The sequence below is a fragment of the Micrasema longulum genome, unplaced genomic scaffold, assembly GCF_059751315.1.
Source record: "Micrasema longulum isolate JH-2025_06_02 unplaced genomic scaffold, ASM5975131v1 h1tg000436l, whole genome shotgun sequence".
NCBI lineage: Eukaryota > Metazoa > Arthropoda > Insecta > Trichoptera > Brachycentridae > Micrasema > Micrasema longulum.
In genome coordinates, this window is record NW_028277636.1 from 686,377 (window position 1) to 706,438 (window position 20,062).

Here is a 20,062-nt window from a genome sequence, read left to right on the forward strand (position 1 = left end):
TATAATAAATTTGTAAAACATATGCATTTAACAACCCAAATTGAAGATAGCATAAAAATTTGATAAATAGAAAACTATTGTTCTGTTTAACCTAATATGTATTTCGATGGCAAACCATACAAATCAATTAAGTTAATTTTTGTAAGTCATTTTACAGAACCTGACCGCCAACAGCATGCATACTACCATTGTTGTCCAAAAGGTTTTATTTCTTTTTATTATAAATTTCATTATTTTTTAAAATCCAGTATTAATATTTCAATGTGGAGTAAATTTAAAAAGATTATGCCCACCTTAGACACTGTAAAATGCTGGTAAAATAATACATAATTAATTTATTGTGTTTATAAATTGGTTTTAAAATAACAAGCCTTACATATTATAGAATCTAGGAGGCACTGTGGTATTACATAAACTACCATTTTTGAAACTGGAAATCGGATCGAATTCACTATTCATTAGAATTTCTGCTGTCTCTATATAAGACTTAACAAAATGTTCTTTTGGTTATGGGAAAACTTTTAACTAATTTTCACAACACATAATTGAAATCAACAGTTATTCTCAAGCAGCACACTTTTTTCAACAGAAAAATCGTAATCAGCTGATTCGACGTGAATTCTTCTTGTGACATAGGCCATAATTTCGCTGAGGTGAAAGCTCTCCATCTCTTTATTGTTCGATGTCAGCTCTTTTGAAAGACTGAATGGGACTCCTTGCAAAAAACTGACTTCTTTCTTTGGTATTTGGGGCACAGTCGCTCCAGGGGAGGGTCCATATTGGCCGGGGTACGGCAAACCGGGTCCTTGAGGATTGATCGTCGGATATATGTTCGGGTAACAATTCTGGTTAACCACTTCAAATTCACCTTCTGCTTGAGGTATGGGTGGCTGCGAAGTATCCTCCGGAGAATCTCCGGGAGACGGTTTCTTCTTACTAAAGAACGAAAACATCGCTGTAAATTATGCACGAACTGCGGAGACTAAAATTAGCTCATAGAAGATAACTTTTTTCGTGTCTTTGTAAACAGTTTAGCAGTTAAATTTAAAAGATACCCTTTACATGAAATTAAATTATGAGTCACTATTGCGACTGGATTACAATGATTGCAATTTGCGACGGAAATAAAAACAAGCTCCAACTCTTGTCACTTTTTGACATTCATTCTTTGCATTCTTAAGTCTTTCTGTGTTCAGTGTTGGCATCCAAAACCCAAAACACCATAAACCTAAACTCTATCTCAATTCTCTATTACGGGAAGATGACAATATAATACCATAGACTATAAATAAAATGCAGAGATTCGGCTCACGGAAAACGGCGCCAATTGATCAAACTGTCAAAAGTAAAAAAAAAAGTTAACTATTCTGTTTGTCACGTCAGTTGCTGTTGTTTTTTATCATAAATAATATAATTACAATTTTACTTATTTGATTTTGATCCCCCAAATCGTTGATTACTTTAATCGTAATTTAAATTTTCGCAAGCAGTGTAGATAAGTTCGACTAGTAATTTACTAAATTTTGTTTGGTCTCCACAAAAAAATTTATGTGAAAAATTAAACACAAAAAAAAAGTCAAGATTGATAATTTATTATAACTTACTCGATCAATTACAATTCTGCGTCTATCGGAGCCTGTTTTTGCCCCAGCTTTGAGATTTACTAAGAATAACTTTGGCAAAATGACTGGAAGTAAACAGTTTCGGATAAAACTTAATGCAATCGCTGCTGCAGACGAGAAGATGGGGATTGGAAAAGCCGGAGAACTTCCATGGACCCTAAAGTAACTAGACGGAATTAAATATAATAACTGCAAATTACACTTATTATGATTAAATTTTGTTTTGTATAGTATTTCAATTAGTTTTAACTTCAGCTACTGCTTATTCTTATATTTATTTGATTTAATCATTCTAAATGAAATGGTTGTTTTTAACATACGCTGTACACAATTTAAACATGTATGGCTTTGTACCATTTTGTTTTTAGGATGGATTGACAAAAGTAATATCATTTATTTATTTATTTACTTGAGAATTGTAGCCTGCATTACTTTACAGGCTGTTTAACCCAAGACATAATGCAAACTGTAAATATAAGTTAGAAGTTAACAGCTATCTGCTAAACTGCTGATATGTACAGAAAAATAAATCTATATAAATTCAGCAAGCGAATTGCTTTATTAACGGGTGATAACTTGCATTTGTACGGCTCCTAGATGCGTAAAACAGTGCATGAGATCACGCTCTAATTTAGTTATTGGGAATATACAAACTGATCTCTTTTAGTATATTTGGATTATATATACTTCAGAAATCAGCTTATAGAGCCGAGTGAACGCGGTTGAAATGCGATCTCTTAGACGAATGTGTGGGAAATCAATGTGTGACAGGGTTACGAATGATGAAATCAGGCGAGAGTGTAAATCTGAGACAAGTATAATTGATAAGATTAAGAAAGGGTCTCTGAGATGGTTTGGTCACGTAGAACGAATGGACGACGAGAGAATGGTAAAACAAGTATATATGGCAAAAATGAACGGCAACGTTAGACGAGGACGACCAAGGAAGACGTGGCATGATCAGATAAACCAAAATCTTAAGTCTGGTCATGTCAAAAGCAGACAGAACCGAAGGGCATGTATGACAAGATGTATGAATGTGGAAGAGGCTAGGATTGTATGCCAGGATAGACGTGTGTGGCGGTCCATTCTCTCTGCCTACCCCTACGGGGAAATGGCGTGATGGTAGTAGTAGTAGTAGTATCTTATAGAAAACTTTCCCCAGAATAATTGATGACAATATTTGAGGGTGTTGTTATCCATTTAATTAATTGTTAAAAATATTTTGCAGCTATAATTAATTATTTTTTTTGACTAATCAAGTGAAAGTTACGCTGTTTTAAAAAATGATTTTATTTGTAATAGTTTCTCATAAAGATAGTAAAAATCAAACATGTTTTTAAACTCTGCCTTTAGTTAATAACCGTTCTATTCAATAATACCTAAGTAGTATTACTTTCTGACAGGAGTTAGATAATATTTAAAAATATTATTTTTTATTTTAAATCCTAAAATAGTGCACACACAAACATATTCTTGTGTGTGTCTAATATTCTTCTTTTTCTTCTTGGTCGTTTGTTCTCAGCAGAGCAGTCGTTGTCACGTTGGCAGGAGGGAAGCACGTCATTAGGATCCGCCTACACCCGCATCTATCTTAAGCGTTTCTTAAGGCCGCCTAAAACGAGACGCCAGTCGCTTCTGTCACCGAGTCTGTCCATCTTGTAGGACTTCCTCCGCGAGATTTAATTCCCTCCACACGCCCCTGCATCACTAATTTCCATGTTATTTGTTCGCCTCGTAACGTGGACGAAGTACCTGAGTACACGTATTTGCACTGTGGAAGAAAGACACTGTCCATGGCATCCGCAACATTCTACGCCAGCACTACAATTTAAGCGCGTCTATCTTCGTTCTTTTTCTCTCAGCGTCCATGTTTCTGCGGCGTACAAGAATGTAGAAAAAATTTGGATTTTTACCATTTTTATTTTTATAATCTCGATGATACTTTGTTGTCAAACTTTTTTCAATTTCTTCATCTCTAATATTAAATTTAAATACATAGTTTATAAATTGCTAAGCTCATATGACTTAACGTTGAGATTGAATTTTAGGAATGAAATGGAGTACTTCAATAAGATGACCAAAAAAACTTCTTTGAGTGACAAAAAGAATGTCGTTATAATGGGCAGGAAGACTTGGGAATCAATCCCAGCCAAATTCCGTCCTTTGCGAGGAAGACTAAATGTTGTTCTGAGCAAAACGGAGACTAAAGAATCCGGCGACGTTTTGTTTTTCACTAGTTTGGATGAAGCATTAACGGAACTGGAAAAACGAACAGACATTGAACGATTTTGGGTGATAGGAGGCGCTGCTTTATACGAGGTAAAAACATAAAATCTAAATTTATTGCAACAGAGAGGAAAAATGTTCCTGATTTCATACAGTATTTGTTGTGATATGTTGTTTTAGTTAATTATTCGCCCCAACTCAACACAGAACTTCGGTCCCATGGAGTATGTTTCAAAAAATATTAAAAAAGTATTGTGAATAAATAAAAAGAATGAGAAAAAGATTGTTGGTTGAATAAGAAAAAGAGAAAGAGGCAAAATTGGCCGTTCACAATGGAGTGAGCAGGACAGTGAAACAAATGGCTAAAAAGATTTATAATGCGAATGTTGATGGTTGCAGAAATCGAGAAAAACATGGCATGACCAAATCCAACAAATACTTGAAGATGGACATGTCAAAAGTCAGAATAATCGGTGTACGTGCATGAGAAGATTTATGAATGTAGAGGAAGCGAGGTCTGTACGGAAAGACAATGATATTTATTTTATTGGGATATCAACAGTAGTCAATGCAAAAAAATATAACAAATAAAATATACAGAGAATAAAACCAATGACAGATATCCACAGATATACATGAAATATTCGTATAATGCATGCTAGTGTGTTTGTGTGAGTGAAAGTGTGGGAGAGGGAGGGTGAGTGGGTGTTATAATGGAATAAGGGTGGACATGTATGTAAATATTATTGCAAAAGTGTCAAAAATATTAAGAATTAGAGATAAAATAAGATTTGATTATAGAAACTTAGTATAAGACAAAAAAGTGTGTTTAAAAACGCGCATTTTAAATGTTAATTTGTTACAATCAAACGGATCAACAAGGGGAAAGCTCAAATTATACTCATGAGCTAAACGTATAAGTGGAGAGTTCTGGGCATAGTTCGTACAAACTGCTGGCACATGAAATAGAGAGCTGGTCGTGTGACTGATGCAGTAGCCAGGGAAATTTAATGATAACTCCGACATAAGAGCCGGACTATCAAAGCGTCCACTAAGTATGTCATGAAGGACCCCCGTGTCTAATAGTAGACGGCGATCTTCTAAACTAAGCAAGTGGTGCTTTTTGCAGGAAGGCATACAATTGAGATCGGTATTCCTGCATCTCCAGTTAAGATGTCTAAGAAATGTCCATTGAATTTTCTCAAACCTTTCTTTATGTGTGACATATTGTGGAGACCAAACAGAAGAGGCATACTCAAGCAAACTGCAAACAGTATGGCGTGGAGGATACTCTCTACCTACCCGTACGGAGAAACAGCGTGATGGTTTGTTTGAAATTAAGGTCCCAAGGGTTGACATATTTTTTTAAATCGTAAAGGGGCTGCGTCTTCAAAAAAGTTAAAAAATTCTGATTTTAATGAAAAATCATATCAGAGAAGTGAAGATTTGTGATTTTAATTTAATTTTCCTAACATCTTTAGATAGTAGTCTCATTTTTCATTTATCAATTTTATTTCAGGAGTCGATGTTACATCCTGCTTCTCATCGAGTTTATTTGACTGAAGTTAGTGGGCAGTACGACTGTGATACGTTCTTTCCTGAAATCCCACCAAACTTTACCAAGCTGAATGACCACGGCGACGAGGCGGGAGATGTTCCAATGGAGAGGCAAGAGGAGAACGGAATAACTTACTATTTTACAATTTATGAGAAACAATAAGAAGTTCTTCTCATCAAAAAACTATCCGAAAGTAATACACTATTTCATTCATCAAATTTAATTAACATGTTATGTTATAAAAGTCATATTTGTAATAACAAAATATCCTGCTGTGATAAACAATAAACTCAATACATGAGCTGTTTTAAAATTATGTTTATACAGAAGAAAATATGTACTTTGTATTAACATATTACAACAGAGATGAAGAATGTTTAAGAGAAGGTAATATAGAAGTATAGGCATCTACAGGGCTTATGACCTGTCAATGGCTCAAACTCGAACAAATTTGGAAAACGATGGAATACTGAAAATTTTAACAGTATTTATTATATTTATAGGGATATTAAAGATATTAGATGCAATTTTTATTTAGGATAATTTATATTTACAAATAAAACCGGCCCCTTAAAAAAGTAGAATTTCTTTCTGGCTGTGACATCCTCGGATTTTTGGTCCCTTAAACCGCCCCCTTTACTAGTCCAAATTTTTATTTTTTACAAATCTTTTGAATTTAACATTAACCCTAAAGACCTTCCCCTTTATCATTTTCCATTTGAAGTTTCCACTTATGCCCCAAATTTTTAACTCGCATTCGGAGTTGAAAGCCATCTACAGCCCCCCGGTGTGAATTCGGGTGCCAGAATGGAAAGGTTAGAAAATTATCTACACTGATGGATCTCAGTCAGATTCGCCAACCCACATGGATACGGCCATTGTACAAATTGCACAATAATGCCTCCATCTTTGCAGCGGAATGTACTTCAATCCAAGAAGCTGTCAAGTACGTTTTAAGGTCGCAATATAGCAAGTTTCTTATCCTGTCAGATTCCCCGAGTGCCCTAAAAAAGATCGAATCCTCTCCGTTCTCTTATCCCAATAAAGGGCTCTGTGTGGAAACTCGATTTCTTCTTTCGTTATCAGAGGCATCTAATAAGAGCATTGTTATGTTTTGGATCCCTAGCCATTGTGGTATTATCGGTATCCCGGTAACGAAAAGGCGGGCGCATTAGAAAAGAAGGCGGTTCATTGCGGAGATCCTGGCTATATTAATTTAATGCCGCTGGGTATTCTCCTCGTTATGATAAAGGAGAAGCAACTTCCCATATGGCGAGAATATTGGGTAGCATCCCAAGCCAAGGGAAGACATCTTTCCTAACTGAAACCAAATGTAACAGAATAGCCTTGGTTTTCCAAAGTGATTCTGAAAGAGTTTGAGACATCCTCTATATCGTTAACGGCAATCTGCAAAATTTTACCACCTTAGAGGAGAGAGATTAAAGTATTTTTTTAATGTGTGTTCAGTAAAATCATAGATTTTTTCTTTGATGTAAATCTTACTACATGTTTTTATTTTTACTAGCAATGTTTGAGTATATTTTCCGTCAACTGGCATAACTGGATGAATGATTACATATCCGGTGATGGATCGCTGTCAGCGATATGCAGAATATTGGGCACTGCTGAATGGTTCTCATCTCTGAGTCCATGTCCGGAACTCTTAACTTTATACAAATTTTTTTAAAAGAATTTTATGAAAATTTGTATAAAAGTTTAAAATGCTGTAAACATTAACAGTCATGCCTACTTAGTACTTAGGCAAAAGCGCTCGTATCACGGGGGGGGGGGGTTAAATAAGGATATAAAAAAATAATGATTGTATGGGGAAGGTTTCGGGTATTTGATAGAGTGTCGATGATAGAAAAATTAAGATGAGATTTGATCATCTCGGAGGCTGTGAAAATCAAGTTCCGCGTTCGCACGTATGAATAGACGGAAGCTGTCCGTCTCTCTGCTATCTGAGAGAAAGCGGGAACATCCGCCGAACGGAAACTTGAGATGAATTAGAAGATCGCGTCTTCCTGGTGCCCTATCGAATATGTGGTGTAGAAAGTTACTTCGCCATGTGTTCCCATTTTTATTCCCCATCATGATAATATAATCCTAATTAAAACTAAATAAATTTAAAGCCCAAAAGAAAATAAAGAAAACTTAAATCTATTCTGAAAGCGAGTAAATTGGAAGATAATTTAAAAAGCTTGAATGTTTTATGTACCTATGTTTATTAAATTAGAACATTTGAATAATCTTAGAACTAGTTACAAACATGACAAAGAAAAATACTTACAGATCTAGGTCCTTAACTAATGCAGTTCGTAATTGTCACTCTTCACTAATATCTTAATTCTAACTAACGCTGCATCGTCTCCGCGATCGAGGGTACGATCGCGTAGATTCGACTCACTTCCCCGACTGTCGACTGACTCTTGGTCGACTCTCCTTCCTGGCTCTTTTCCGACTCGTTTGTTCAGACTGTTTGGGGTGGTTTTATAACACTCAAATTAGGAGCTCTCTCCTTCTCCCTCTCGCTTATTGCCTAAAACTCATTGTCTCTTTTCCACAACTTATTCATAAACACCTCGTCATATTTAAAACTAAAATATTATGTTCTGTATATTATTTCTTATAAAACTAAATTATAATTAACTAAGATTAGAATGTATATAATATTAAAAACATTTAAAACTAATTAATTACAAATAAACATACACTAAACATGGAAATCTAAATTATTAAACTAACTTATACCTATGAAGATTAGAAAGGAATCAAGAATTAATAATTTAGAAATGATCTGCCTCTTGGTGTAGTGGTTGGTGCGTTCGCCTACCATACTTGAGGTCCTAGGTTCGATTCCTGGCAAGGTGGATGTAAAATACCTTCATACGTATTATAAAATAATCGCTGATGCGTTGTGATTGGCGCACTGGTGCAGTGCCTTAAGTACCACGGGCGCGGATTAGAAAATGATGGCGCAAAAGTTAATTAGAGTTTTAAGTTAATATGTGGCAAGTTGGAATAATCGGCACGCGAACGAATGAAGATGTATGAAATTTGAAGAAGAAAGGTTTGTATGTATTACTGAGGAATCAATTATGCGTTTTATTTTGTTATTTTGATATAAGTTTTTAAAATACAAATATTATTTTAATGGCCATCGATTTGCGAATTATTAAAAAAGGTTGTTTTCCCCAGCGGAAAACATGGGTCAATATTTATTGTTAAAGTTATTATTTTCAATTGAAAGGGTTTTGAAATTCCGGGTAATTCGCCGCTCAGTCATTTGAATTTAACCCGAGGTCGTAATTGACATTAACAATGGACGAAATATTTGTGGATACCCAGTAACGGCTCTGGTAAATGGGGATTTATTTTAATGTATTTATTTGTAAAGGCGGTAATTAAAATGGGGTTCTTTTGAGAATTGGCTGGCGTGATCTAAAATGTTATATTTAAATGCATTATTGCTGAGAAACCCCAGATTAAAGAAAACAAAAGAATGTATTGGAAAGTTATATTCAAATTCGTATTGAAATATTCTAAAATATCGCCGCATTTTTACCCAATACAAACAAGGTTGATTTTAAAATCTAAAACAAAAATACCTGCTTATTTTTACGGGGTCAAAAGATTTTAATGCCTGAATATTTTAAACGGGTATGTTAAGCTCGTATCACTCGTTGCCTTAAGTCTATATAAAATAACCTGAAACGGAAATAAAATAAGCGGAAAGGATTTTTAAAAACATTTCGCAAGAAATATCCGCAAAAAAACAAGTTCAAACTTGACAGTGGCTAAATGGCTAGAACACTCCTAGTAGGAAGGTGGAAAGGCTAAAAAGTAAAAGAAGAAGACAGCTGATATATTTTATCTATGGCTGTCAAATCATCACGTATCGTCTTTGTAATTTTAATACGACGTATGAGCTATGAGCCAAGAAAATCAAAACATGTTTTTTTTTTTCGTTTTCAGTTGAACGGGATAAGCCGCCTTGATTCTTTGATTGCTGTGTTTATTTACAAACTGACCAATAGACTGCTTACATTAGATTAAATTGAATAACTACCTCTTTAGTGAAGCACAAAAGAAGTGAGCAATATCGCATATATTTTATAATTTAACACAGCGGATGAGACTCAAGAGTAATAATTCGACAACAATTATTCTAACATAACTAATCACGAAGTCAGCTATAGTTTACACCAAAACAATGGGCTGTAGGTACTCGGGTCGAGAATTGTGAGCGTAGCGACGAAACCGTCCGTTACACGTTTGTTAAACCAAAAAAATTCGGGCTTCTATAGAGACGGGATCATTAACTATTACTCTAAGGACATACTCGATTAGCGCAAAGGCAATACAGTGAATACGCAATGTATAACTGCCAGTTTGACTGCTACAATTAACTTCGTATAGACGCATACGATAATTAAAACAGGTTTTTTTTACGAAATCACAAGGTTTTTTATCCGTACTGAACATTGTGACAAATTATTATTCCGCGGTATATTTAGATTACATAGACGATTTATATAATATATCGTTGACGAAGAAACAATACCGCCTAAACTACATACAAGTACATACCAACAAATGCTGTTTTGTGAAATTTCATAGAGAATCGAATTCCGTCTATGTTATTTTACTAAGTTTGTGATATTTAAACTAGATGACTCGTAAATAAAGGTTAAATTTAGAATAAAATACCGTCCATCTCCAACCGAACTCGAAGAAAAAATAGACGAAAAAACTCCCCAAAGAAGGGAAACCACATATTGGTTATTGTCGGACAAAAGAAGGAAGACTGACCCATGCATATTAACATTTCGCAAGAAATCAAAATATCGAAATTGCGATATTAACAATTAAAATCAACGAAAGGCAATTCTAAAATATTTTTTGAATTGCTTTTCGAAGCGCTGAATATTCGGCAAAATATGTGTGCATTTTACACGTGACAGGTCTCGTTGCGGTGCGTGTGGGGGTGACGGGGTGGGTGTGTTTGTTTAATTTGTTTCGCGACATGCGTTATTTGTTCATTATTACATCACATTGCGATACTTATAGTCCTTATTAGTAGTAATTATTTGTTCATTGTACATTATGGCACCATTGAATACATTTTTTATATTTTATTTTCAAATTTCGATTCATTATTATCATTTCGTCATTATTGCTGAAAATCGTCTACACTACTGTACCTTAAGCCGATTTTCACTTCTTTGGCGCAAATGTATAGAATTTATAAGAAAGGCATGGAGATTCCTTCTACCTTCCCTCCTCTTTATAAATAAAAGCTGAAAGTGAAGGAAACCAAATTAATGAATATACCTTTAGCAACTTCAGCCCTACGGGAAATTAGATACAAAAATTATTTCTTGCGCTCGGTAAAAATTAGAGCATTAAATTGTACAGCAAAGATTCTTGAAAATGTCATTTTTTTATAAATTTTTAAATAAAAACGAGTTACTTTGAACAATGTCAGTGGTTCACGTGAATTAACCAATGATAAGAGCTCTGTGAAAGATACCCGGTTTGCTTACCGTAAACGAACTAATTCGCAGAACTGATCGAGAATAAGCGGAAGTGAACCTCTGACGTCACACGCGGAGTTATTTCAGAAATACAAAACTTTAAAAATTATAGCGCTGATATTACGATGCATATTTTTTTTAAATTTTGGCTTTGTTTCAACAAATATATATATTTTTTAAAACCACTGAAATTCCTCATTTTTACCATTCACAGCCACGCTTTTTTCCTTATGTTTTGAAATAAAAAGTTTTTTATTTTAAAACTTTTTTTAAATCTTGTTGGAAAATAATAAAGGATTTCTAAGTATTCTTCCTTCTTCTCTGGTCTCAATCCTGGGATTGGCTGGCAGCAATTACTTTCATTCTTCTCCTCTATTCCCCCCTGTCTTGTGCGACTCTTTTAAAGTCAACATATGATGAGCAGCGCACGTCCTCTAATAGGTCCTCCAGGTACTCTCGGAGTGGGCGTTCCCTAGAATTTGTCCCCTCAGTCATCTCCTCCATTATGACATGCAAGTTGCCTTCTTGACGTATTACATGGCCGATCCATCTCGCTCGCCTTTCGGACAAGGTCCTGAGCAGGTGCCTTCCACCTTCGATTCTTTGGAGAACCTCCTCATTTGTAATGTGGTCTCTCCAGGAAATTCCTAGTAGTCTTCTATAGGACCACATCTCAAAAGCCTCTAGTCTCCGTTTACCTCTTTCGGATAGGCACCATGTCTCGCAGTCATACATCAAGATACTCCATACAAAGGTCTTGATTAGGAGTATTCTTAGTTTTAGGTCTATATTATTTGATTCTATTATTTTTGACCTTTTATTAAATGCAAGTCTAGCTTGATGTATACGGCTGTCGACCTCGCTCTTAGACCGACCGTCCCACGTTATTTTGCTCCCGAGGTAGACAAACTCCTCGGTGTTCTTTAGTGGTATTCCCGACATCACTACTCTCATCTGGTGTTGCATTTGGCCTACAGTCAGAAGCTTTGATTTGTCTTTATTTATCTTTATACTGTAGTTATTTTGAAGAATGCTTTCCATAGTTGTTAAGGCCCCTTGCAGTTCTTCTTCACTTTCAGCAACCATAGCAATATCGTCAGCAAACCTTATCATATCCACCTTTTGGCCGTGTATTTTTACACCTTCTCTGTGACTCATCGTCTCTCTCAAGTCATCAATCGCACCCTGTTTATAAGCGTTAAAAACAACAGGTGATAGTGAGCATCCCTGTCTTACCCCTTGTCTTATATTGGTTTCTTTTGTATCATCGTCACATCTGATTATAGCGGCCTCATTCTTATATAGCGCCTGGATTATTCGTCTATCTCTATATTTGATATCAATAAAATGCCTAAGTCTAATGCCTAATATCTAAGTATTATGAAGCTCTAATTAAGCAATTAATAATGTAAATGCCGCCTATCTCCCATTTTAAAGCCAAATAAAAAATCTTATACCGCTTAAATGACGCGTTTTTCGGTAATTATGCTTTTTTATACTAAAAAATATAGGTTCAACATAGTAAAATATGCGTAAAAAACAAGTACCTAGGTATTCCGATTCATCGAATAACTGAAAATCATAATATAATTAGATTATTCTAGCCATAGGACGCTCCGTATTTGTTTTATGATTCACTAGTTTTATATAGATTCCCTGGTTTTAAATATGTATCTTTATTTATGCAATAAATTTATAAAATATAGTAAAATAAATCATGTTTTTTATGTTCCCTTGCCCAATTTGATTTTTGGCTTTTAGGCAGTATTGTTTCTTCGTCGACGATATCTTTAGACCACGGGCTTCAGCCCATTTCACATATATCGTGCCAATGTAGATTGGCCGGTAAAATTAGGGTGGGTGGATTATAACTTTTATTTTTTTCGTTTTATTTCTTAGGTTTCTACTTGCGGGCGAAAATTTTGCTAAAGAAAATCGAGTGGAAATTAGTTGGTTTCATGATGTAATGGTTTGTGCGTTTACCTGCCAATTAATTAAAATAATATTTCAAAAAATATATATCACACTATAAAAGTCAATCCACCCTATGTATTTTTTATCGGGCCGGGCGGCTTTTTATTGCGGTGTGAACATGGCCAATGGCTGTCAAGTGTCATCTGGCTGCCATCTGGGCGCATCCAGATACGGCCGCATCTGGCTGCAAGCTGCGATTATTTAAGAGTGATCTCGCGAGTGTCACGATTCATTATTAGTTGGTGATTTTGAGTTATCCTCAATACATTATTAATTGATATGAGTGACTCTACTAACTCGTTGATTCTCGAGCCACTTCAATTACGACCAAGATCTGAAAATGTCGATAAAAAATCCGGAGTTGTCACAAATGACAGTGACAGTGAAGATAAAACAGAAGAAGAAGCGGCGAGCAAAGGTGATGATAGCTTCAGATGCAACCAGTGCCCCTTTAAAACATCTAACAAATACTATTTAACAGCCCATAAGAAAATTCATTCTGGCATTAAGCCTCATAAGTGCCCAGAATGTGGAAAAAGTTTTCTTCGATCACATCATCTATCATATCATAGACGCTCACATTCAGAATCTAAACCATATAGTTGTCCTGAGTGTGATTTTACAACAGCCTACTTGAACGCTTTGAAAGACCACAAGATTACACACACGAAAGAAAAACCATTTTCCTGTGATGAGTGCGGTTGTCTTTTCTCACTCGCAACTAACTTAAAAGCACACAAACGTATACATAAAGGAGTGAAACCTTACGCTTGCACGGAATGTGATTATACAACAGCAAGGTCCAACGCTTTGAAAATTCACAAACTAAAACACACGGGGGAAAAACCGTTTAAATGTGATTTGTGCAAACAATCTTTCAGGTATAATTTTAATTTGAAATTGCATAAGATGATTCATTCCGGGGAGCGCCCCTTCGAATGTAAGGAATGTAATTTCTCAAGCACAAATGAAAGAGCTTTAATGTTGCACACAAGAACTCACACTGGAGAAAAACCGTATACTTGCAACGATTGCGGTCGATCCTTTGCCAGAGCCAATAATTTGAGAACACATAAAATATGTATAAAGTTGCCAATTAGCAAGTAAAGTGTAACCTAACGTTAAATAAAAAAAAGCACAAGAATAACAATAAACGAAAAACTAACCGCTTGCACACTCTGCAGCTGCAAGATATGCTGGGATGTTTATTGAACTGCGCATTTAAGTATAAGTAATAGTAAATAAATCATCCTTAATAATAATAATAAGAAAAGTAACGTTCAAGGATAGAATTAAATAGTGTTTTTATCTACCATATTTTTAGTGTCCTAATAAATATTAGCATATATATAATAAATAAATAAATCCAGCACTTGTCTACAAATGTAGACAAGTGCTGGATTTATTCCTACAAACTTTTTCAAGATTGACAATTATTTTCCACACTGGAAGCCTAGGCATTTCTTAGTTTTTATGGTGATATATTTACAAAAGTGGATAATATTAATTGAAATTATTTCAGCCCCCACATGTTGTATTCGATGAGATAGTCCGCATCGACCTTCCCTCTGAGATATTCTCAATGTGTACGGAATTCCTTCCAAGGTCAATGAATGAAAACTTATTTTTTATAACTTAGAATCATAAAAATTCGATCTCATGTTATATATTTTCAGTGTTATTCTTGGTTTGTGAAAATACCTTTATTTTAATTTTTATTTGTATTTTAAATGAATTACTGCTATGAGGAAATGAAAAATGAATATTTCATTTAATATGTGTTCTTGGCTGAATTTAATTTTCTTTATTTAGGGAGTTACCCATTATTTGTGTCATGTGATTGTTTAATATGATTTTTTACATCTTGCTTTGTGTTATTTAATTTAAAACCTGCCCCTTCTAAGCAGAGATACCATATACTCAGAAGATTAACATCTTTCTACATTCATTATTTGTAATGCTTACCCGAAGCATAAAAAATATTAACTCACTTTCATGTTTTGTTTTATTTTATTTATACATACGAGTATATTTTATTTGAACAATGTTTCGAATATGTCTAAATGTTTGTAAACAGGCTGGATTTCCTCTCTAGGGAGTTGTTTAGATCTAAATTTGTTGCAAATGATGAATCTTATACAGTGTGTAAAGTGGCCACTTAAACCAGCCAATTAGGTCATAAGCCATGTAAATGCGTTGACTTCCTTATTCCCTTCTCAAAAATGTTTTCCCTCAACAGCAACAAATTTATATCTAAATAAATGCCCTAGGAAGGAAATCCAAATTAAAAATTTTCAAAAAGTCTATGATCTCAAAATGGAGTTAATATTTAATTTCTTGGACTAGCATTTCTTCCGCAAACCCCTACCCCTCCCCGACAATTTTTTTTGCGATAATAAAGTATTTGACCAACAAAGTGATACGCACCAGACGCGGACAAGAGAAGCGGCTGGGTAGGAGAGGTGGAGGGACTGCTTGCCCGAGAAATCAAGGATTTACTACAATTTGAGATTAGAATTAAATTTTTTATTTTTAAATGACTTCTTGGAATAATTTCATTACGTTTTTTTTTAAAGCTTACCATGAGGAATGTTCCTCTGAAGTTTCGCAGTCTGGCCCTGATAAACCGTGTATACACACATGATCACATGTACAGTAGCCGGCATCAAATAAAGTACGTCGGGTTTAAGAAAGAGACTGCCGGCGTAATTGGCAAACTGCGACTTTGTAGAGTGTCGTCTTTGTCTTAAATTGTAATATTATTAAAAGTTTATATTAAGATGTTATGAACCAACTTAATAAAGCATAAATAAATAAAAAATACACACATGCATACAGATAACGAACTCCTGCGACAAAAACGACGCTCTTCAAAGTCGGCAGTTTCATTCTTAAGCCAATATTATTTACTGCCGGGTACTGTATATGTAGTATGTATATGTTAATATATAGGATGATTATTTTTCAACATTAACTGAATTTGGTTTTTTAAAGTTTGTTCATATAAAAAATAAAAAATAATTGGACTACCTTTAACTTATTTTTGTACTGCCATACCGAGTCATGAAATATATCGAGATCTAATTGTTGCTCATTTTCAGTATAGAAAATAATCGGCCTCGTGAGGTATGGAGTTCAATTCCTAAATTCATGAAATATTTATTGAAATATGTCTTTTTACACAATAATATTTCATGGTCCCTGGACTGGCACCTGAAGTGTAAGACTGATCATCATCTTACCTTTATGGAATATACATTATCATGTTACACTGCGATTGATGAACCTATTCAGTGGCCTATGCACCGTTGGGTGCGGAAAGAGAATGATGATGATGAAATAATTGCTGTGATTGGTGAATTCTTTGCAGCATTTGTTTTATATTTCTTATTTTGAAACAAAGGCCTTGAACGGCATAATAGTACATATTTAATGAAGATGAATATACTTAATTTTTCTATACAAATATACAGATTTTCATACAGAAACTTCGATTTTATTTTAAAGACAGTTAAAGATAACTCTATATTAACTTCCTGATGTAATTAACATTCTGGACTGACATCCGTGAAGCTGATCCTTGCTCTTATGTAACAAATGATCGAAAAACCCTGCGAGTGCACCAATGCGGTATCCTATGCACCGTGGTACAGATTAGGAAATGATAATGATATACAAAAGGTACCGTAAAACGCTGCAACTTTGCCGCAATTTTGACTTTTTTTGTAGATATCTCTGAACCTATTTATTATTATGGCTGTTAATGCGTTTTAGATGGAAGACGGACCTAATGCCTAGCCGTATAAGTTCCAAATCCTTTTAAATCTTGCAAGTTTTCCTAATTACATGCATTCAAAGTCGTAGGCAAAGTTGTGTGCAAAAGGCGCAACTTTGCCTCGAAGAATACCTCAGTAAATATAATGTTTCTCTTTATAGTATTTTTTTTCCATATGCAAGAGTCGCTGTGCTTGACCCCGGCAGTCAAATTATTGCCATTAAGGAAATAGATTTTTATTCACAGCTAATGGGGAAAGTTGTAGCAGGTACCACAAACTTCCCATACAAACATGTCGGTAAGTGTAGGGTTGTGCCAAAAAAATATATTTTTTTTCCACTTTTATTTCTATTTTTTCCTAAGTTAAACAAATAATCAGAAGTAAATCTAAATAAAGTTGGTAACAGTAGGTATTAATATCAGTCTATTATATCTATAATAATAGGTAGTCTTCTCTCTCAAACCTAAAGTTACTTTTTAGGCAGGTAATTCAAATTTCAGCAACACAAAGTAGGAACAATATTAAAAGCTATGACACTAAACAAACATACGTAAAAAATAAAACGAAAAACAAAAATAGCTAACTGTTTAACCAACATCGTTACTTTTTACTTTTAGAAACCACTAAGAATATATTTAAAAAAACTAGATATGCTTAAAACCAAACAAGCTAATAATAGTCTTATTTTGCTGAAAATACCGTTAAGTATAAAATTAGCATGTTATAACAAAATATCCTATTTGTGAATAGGAACATTATTATATTACTAACTTTAGGTACGGAAACTATAAAATCAAATATTTTGGTACATCTTTAGGTACCCAAAAGAAAAGAAATATTTTCAAAAAATCTCAAACAAAATACAAAATTATTAAAATAATTACTCAAAATACGATAAGGGAAATATTTCGACAGATTGACCAAGACGATTGTGAAAATATTCGTCTGATTTATTAGTTAGGTAAGTAATACCATTTTTACTTATTGGATGTTATACTTATTAAGATTTAAATGAAATATGAAATGTCCTCGTCGGGAAATTTGGGGATCAGGTAATACTGCAATAACATCTTTTAAATCTTGTACAGCACATACATCTTCAATACTAGGGTAGATGAAGACTGATCCCTTATCACGCTTAGAATTTTTGACTTTTCGTGTAAATTTCACTGTGGGAATTTTTTCATTTATTGATAAAACCTTCCCTACAAAGTGCTTAGTGCTCTTTTTCGCAGCGAATTTAGCTATTATCCAGCTGTTTTCTTGAAATTCATGACAATCTTTCACGTCAACATTAATGTCACTCAGTTCGAAAGGGGATATTATGCTTTCTTGTTCAAAGTCTTCTTGTTCTTGTAAATATGACGCAATATAAGTATCAAAATTTTCGTAGTCGGAGTCGTCTGCAGCATGAAAAGAAGTTTCCGACACCGGGCTTGAGTCGCTGTTGTACACATGTTTCTTTTGTTTTCTTATTTTGGATGATTGGCCTTGAGAAGTTCTTTTTCGTTTAGTCATTTGTGTATTTATATCTCGTAAAACGTTTTTTTTGGGGAAGCTTCTTTTAAAACTATATTAGACGTAATTATTATCTTCGGTTTTTTATTCTTGTTCGGGGAGTCATTTTTAGGTACATTAACTATTTTCAAATCCAGGCATTCTGGTGTGTCAACCCAAAACGGAGTATTCATTTCTGAATTCTTTGTTAAATTCCTCAGCCAATGTACGAATTTATTTGAAACTGTCGCCAAAGGCTGCATGTAAACGTTTATGGCACTTATGGAAAGCTTGCAAAGACTGTCAGGACTTTTAGTTTCAGGACACTTTATTTCCTTCTTCTTGACATATGTTATTTTCAACGGTCCTGGTAAACTTGAGTCTTTTTTCTCTTTTTGTGTATTTATTTTCGTAACCTTCTTTATTTTTTTAGCTTTAGCTAGCTCTTCTGCTTGTTCAGTTGAAATAGATTTACCAGGTATGACTGGAAGCTTGCTGTTTTTGCCTGTTTTTATTGGTTGTGATTGTCTATTTTGCTGTAAAAACTCCAAAAGGCTAGCATCAAATTGACGAAAATTTTCTTCTTGTAGTGTTGGCATTTTTAATGTCACTCTTAAGGGATTGAAAGGAAATATTCCGGATCCTTCAAATCCTTTACATATGTTGATCTCTTTTGTAATGTTTATTTTTGACATTAGCTCCTGCAGTAGCTGCGGGAAATGACATTTGTTGATTGTGCTTGTAGTGATGTGTGCAGCTTTATAATTTGTTAAAATTTCACGCCAATGTCGTTTCATTGGTCCAAAAAATGCCACGTCTAGTGGTTGAGTAAGGTGTGTAGCATTTTTTGGAAGAAAAGTAAATCTAATGTTTTGACTTTGACATATTTGAATTGTCTCGACACTTAGGTGAGATGCCAAGTTATCGCCAATAATAAGTTTTACGCCGTCACGAGAGTCTGCCCATGGCATAACTATAGTCTTGAACCAATCATCAAAACAAATCATATCGAACCATCCAGATTTGGTGCGATTATACCTAGCATCTTTTGGACCATTTTCACACCACTTGGACCACAAATGATCTGCTTTGTAAACCACATAAGGTGGTAGGCAAATTCCGTCAGCAGTTCCGCTGAACATGATTGATACTGAGCTTTTGCTTGCATTAATTACCCTTTCTGGGTGTTTTGTGCCTCTTTTGAAAATACATTTTTTAGATCCGGGGTCGTCACTTAAATTTGTCTCATCAAAATTGAGAATATTACTGGTGGGAACATCTTTAAGAGAAATTTTCAAATTTCTGTAGTATTCGTCCATTTCCTCTACTGTTTTTGCAGCACGGCTTTGTTTTATATTTTGTGTTGCCCTTTGTGAAAAATTGTGTCGTTTTAAGAAAAAACGGGCCCAGCGTTCACCAGGCATTTTTCCTTTAAAAAGAGCAGATTTTCCACTTTTTAAAAGGTAGTTGTAAACTACAATACGCAAATCTAAAAGAGAAAGAGGACAACCAAATTCTGCTGAAATATTCACCACGTCCGCTATGTGAGCTTCTTCCTCAGTTGAAAACTCTGTAGGTCGACCAAATGGTTTATTATGTACGCTTTTGACTTTGTTGCTAATTGTCCGACGTGGGATCCCAAACTGCTTTTCTGCTTCGTATGATGAAATAATTTTTCTTCGAACGAGATCTACAGCAACTTCCAGCATTTCCTTCGAGTAATCAGAATAACTACGAGCTCCTACTCTACGCCTTCTTCGCTGTTGATTGTTTGCCATTTTTCACATAACTGCAATAGAATTAAGATTTCCATAATTTTTAGTATTCAATTTGTCCTCGAAATATCGTTTTATCAATAGATTTGAGATA

General features: G+C 34.6%; 3 protein-coding genes across 3 annotated transcripts; 2 read left to right on the forward strand and 1 right to left on the reverse strand.

Annotated features, from left to right (window-relative positions):
* Nucleotides 1–320: 320 nt before the first annotated feature.
* LOC148281572 (uncharacterized) lies at nucleotides 321–1,098 on the reverse strand. The gene has a single exon (XM_088226516.1). It carries the CDS (start codon nucleotides 951–953, stop codon nucleotides 552–554), a length of 402 nt encoding a protein of 133 aa, XP_088082642.1. The 5' UTR covers nucleotides 954–1,098; the 3' UTR covers nucleotides 321–551.
* Nucleotides 1,099–1,260: 162 nt separating this feature from the next.
* Nucleotides 1,261–5,722, forward strand: LOC148281573 (dihydrofolate reductase-like). Its single transcript, XM_088226514.1, has 3 exons — nucleotides 1,261–1,784; nucleotides 3,674–3,944; nucleotides 5,371–5,722. Exons 1-3 carry the CDS (start codon nucleotides 1,684–1,686, stop codon nucleotides 5,569–5,571), a joined length of 573 nt encoding a protein of 190 aa, XP_088082640.1. The 5' UTR covers nucleotides 1,261–1,683; the 3' UTR covers nucleotides 5,572–5,722.
* A 7,074-nt stretch (nucleotides 5,723–12,796) lies between these two features.
* LOC148281574 (uncharacterized) lies at nucleotides 12,797–14,055 on the forward strand. The gene has a single exon (XM_088226521.1). The coding sequence runs from the start codon at nucleotides 13,200–13,202 to the stop codon at nucleotides 14,025–14,027; it is 828 nt and encodes a 275-aa protein (XP_088082647.1). The 5' UTR covers nucleotides 12,797–13,199; the 3' UTR covers nucleotides 14,028–14,055.
* Nucleotides 14,056–20,062: the final 6,007 nt, after the last annotated feature.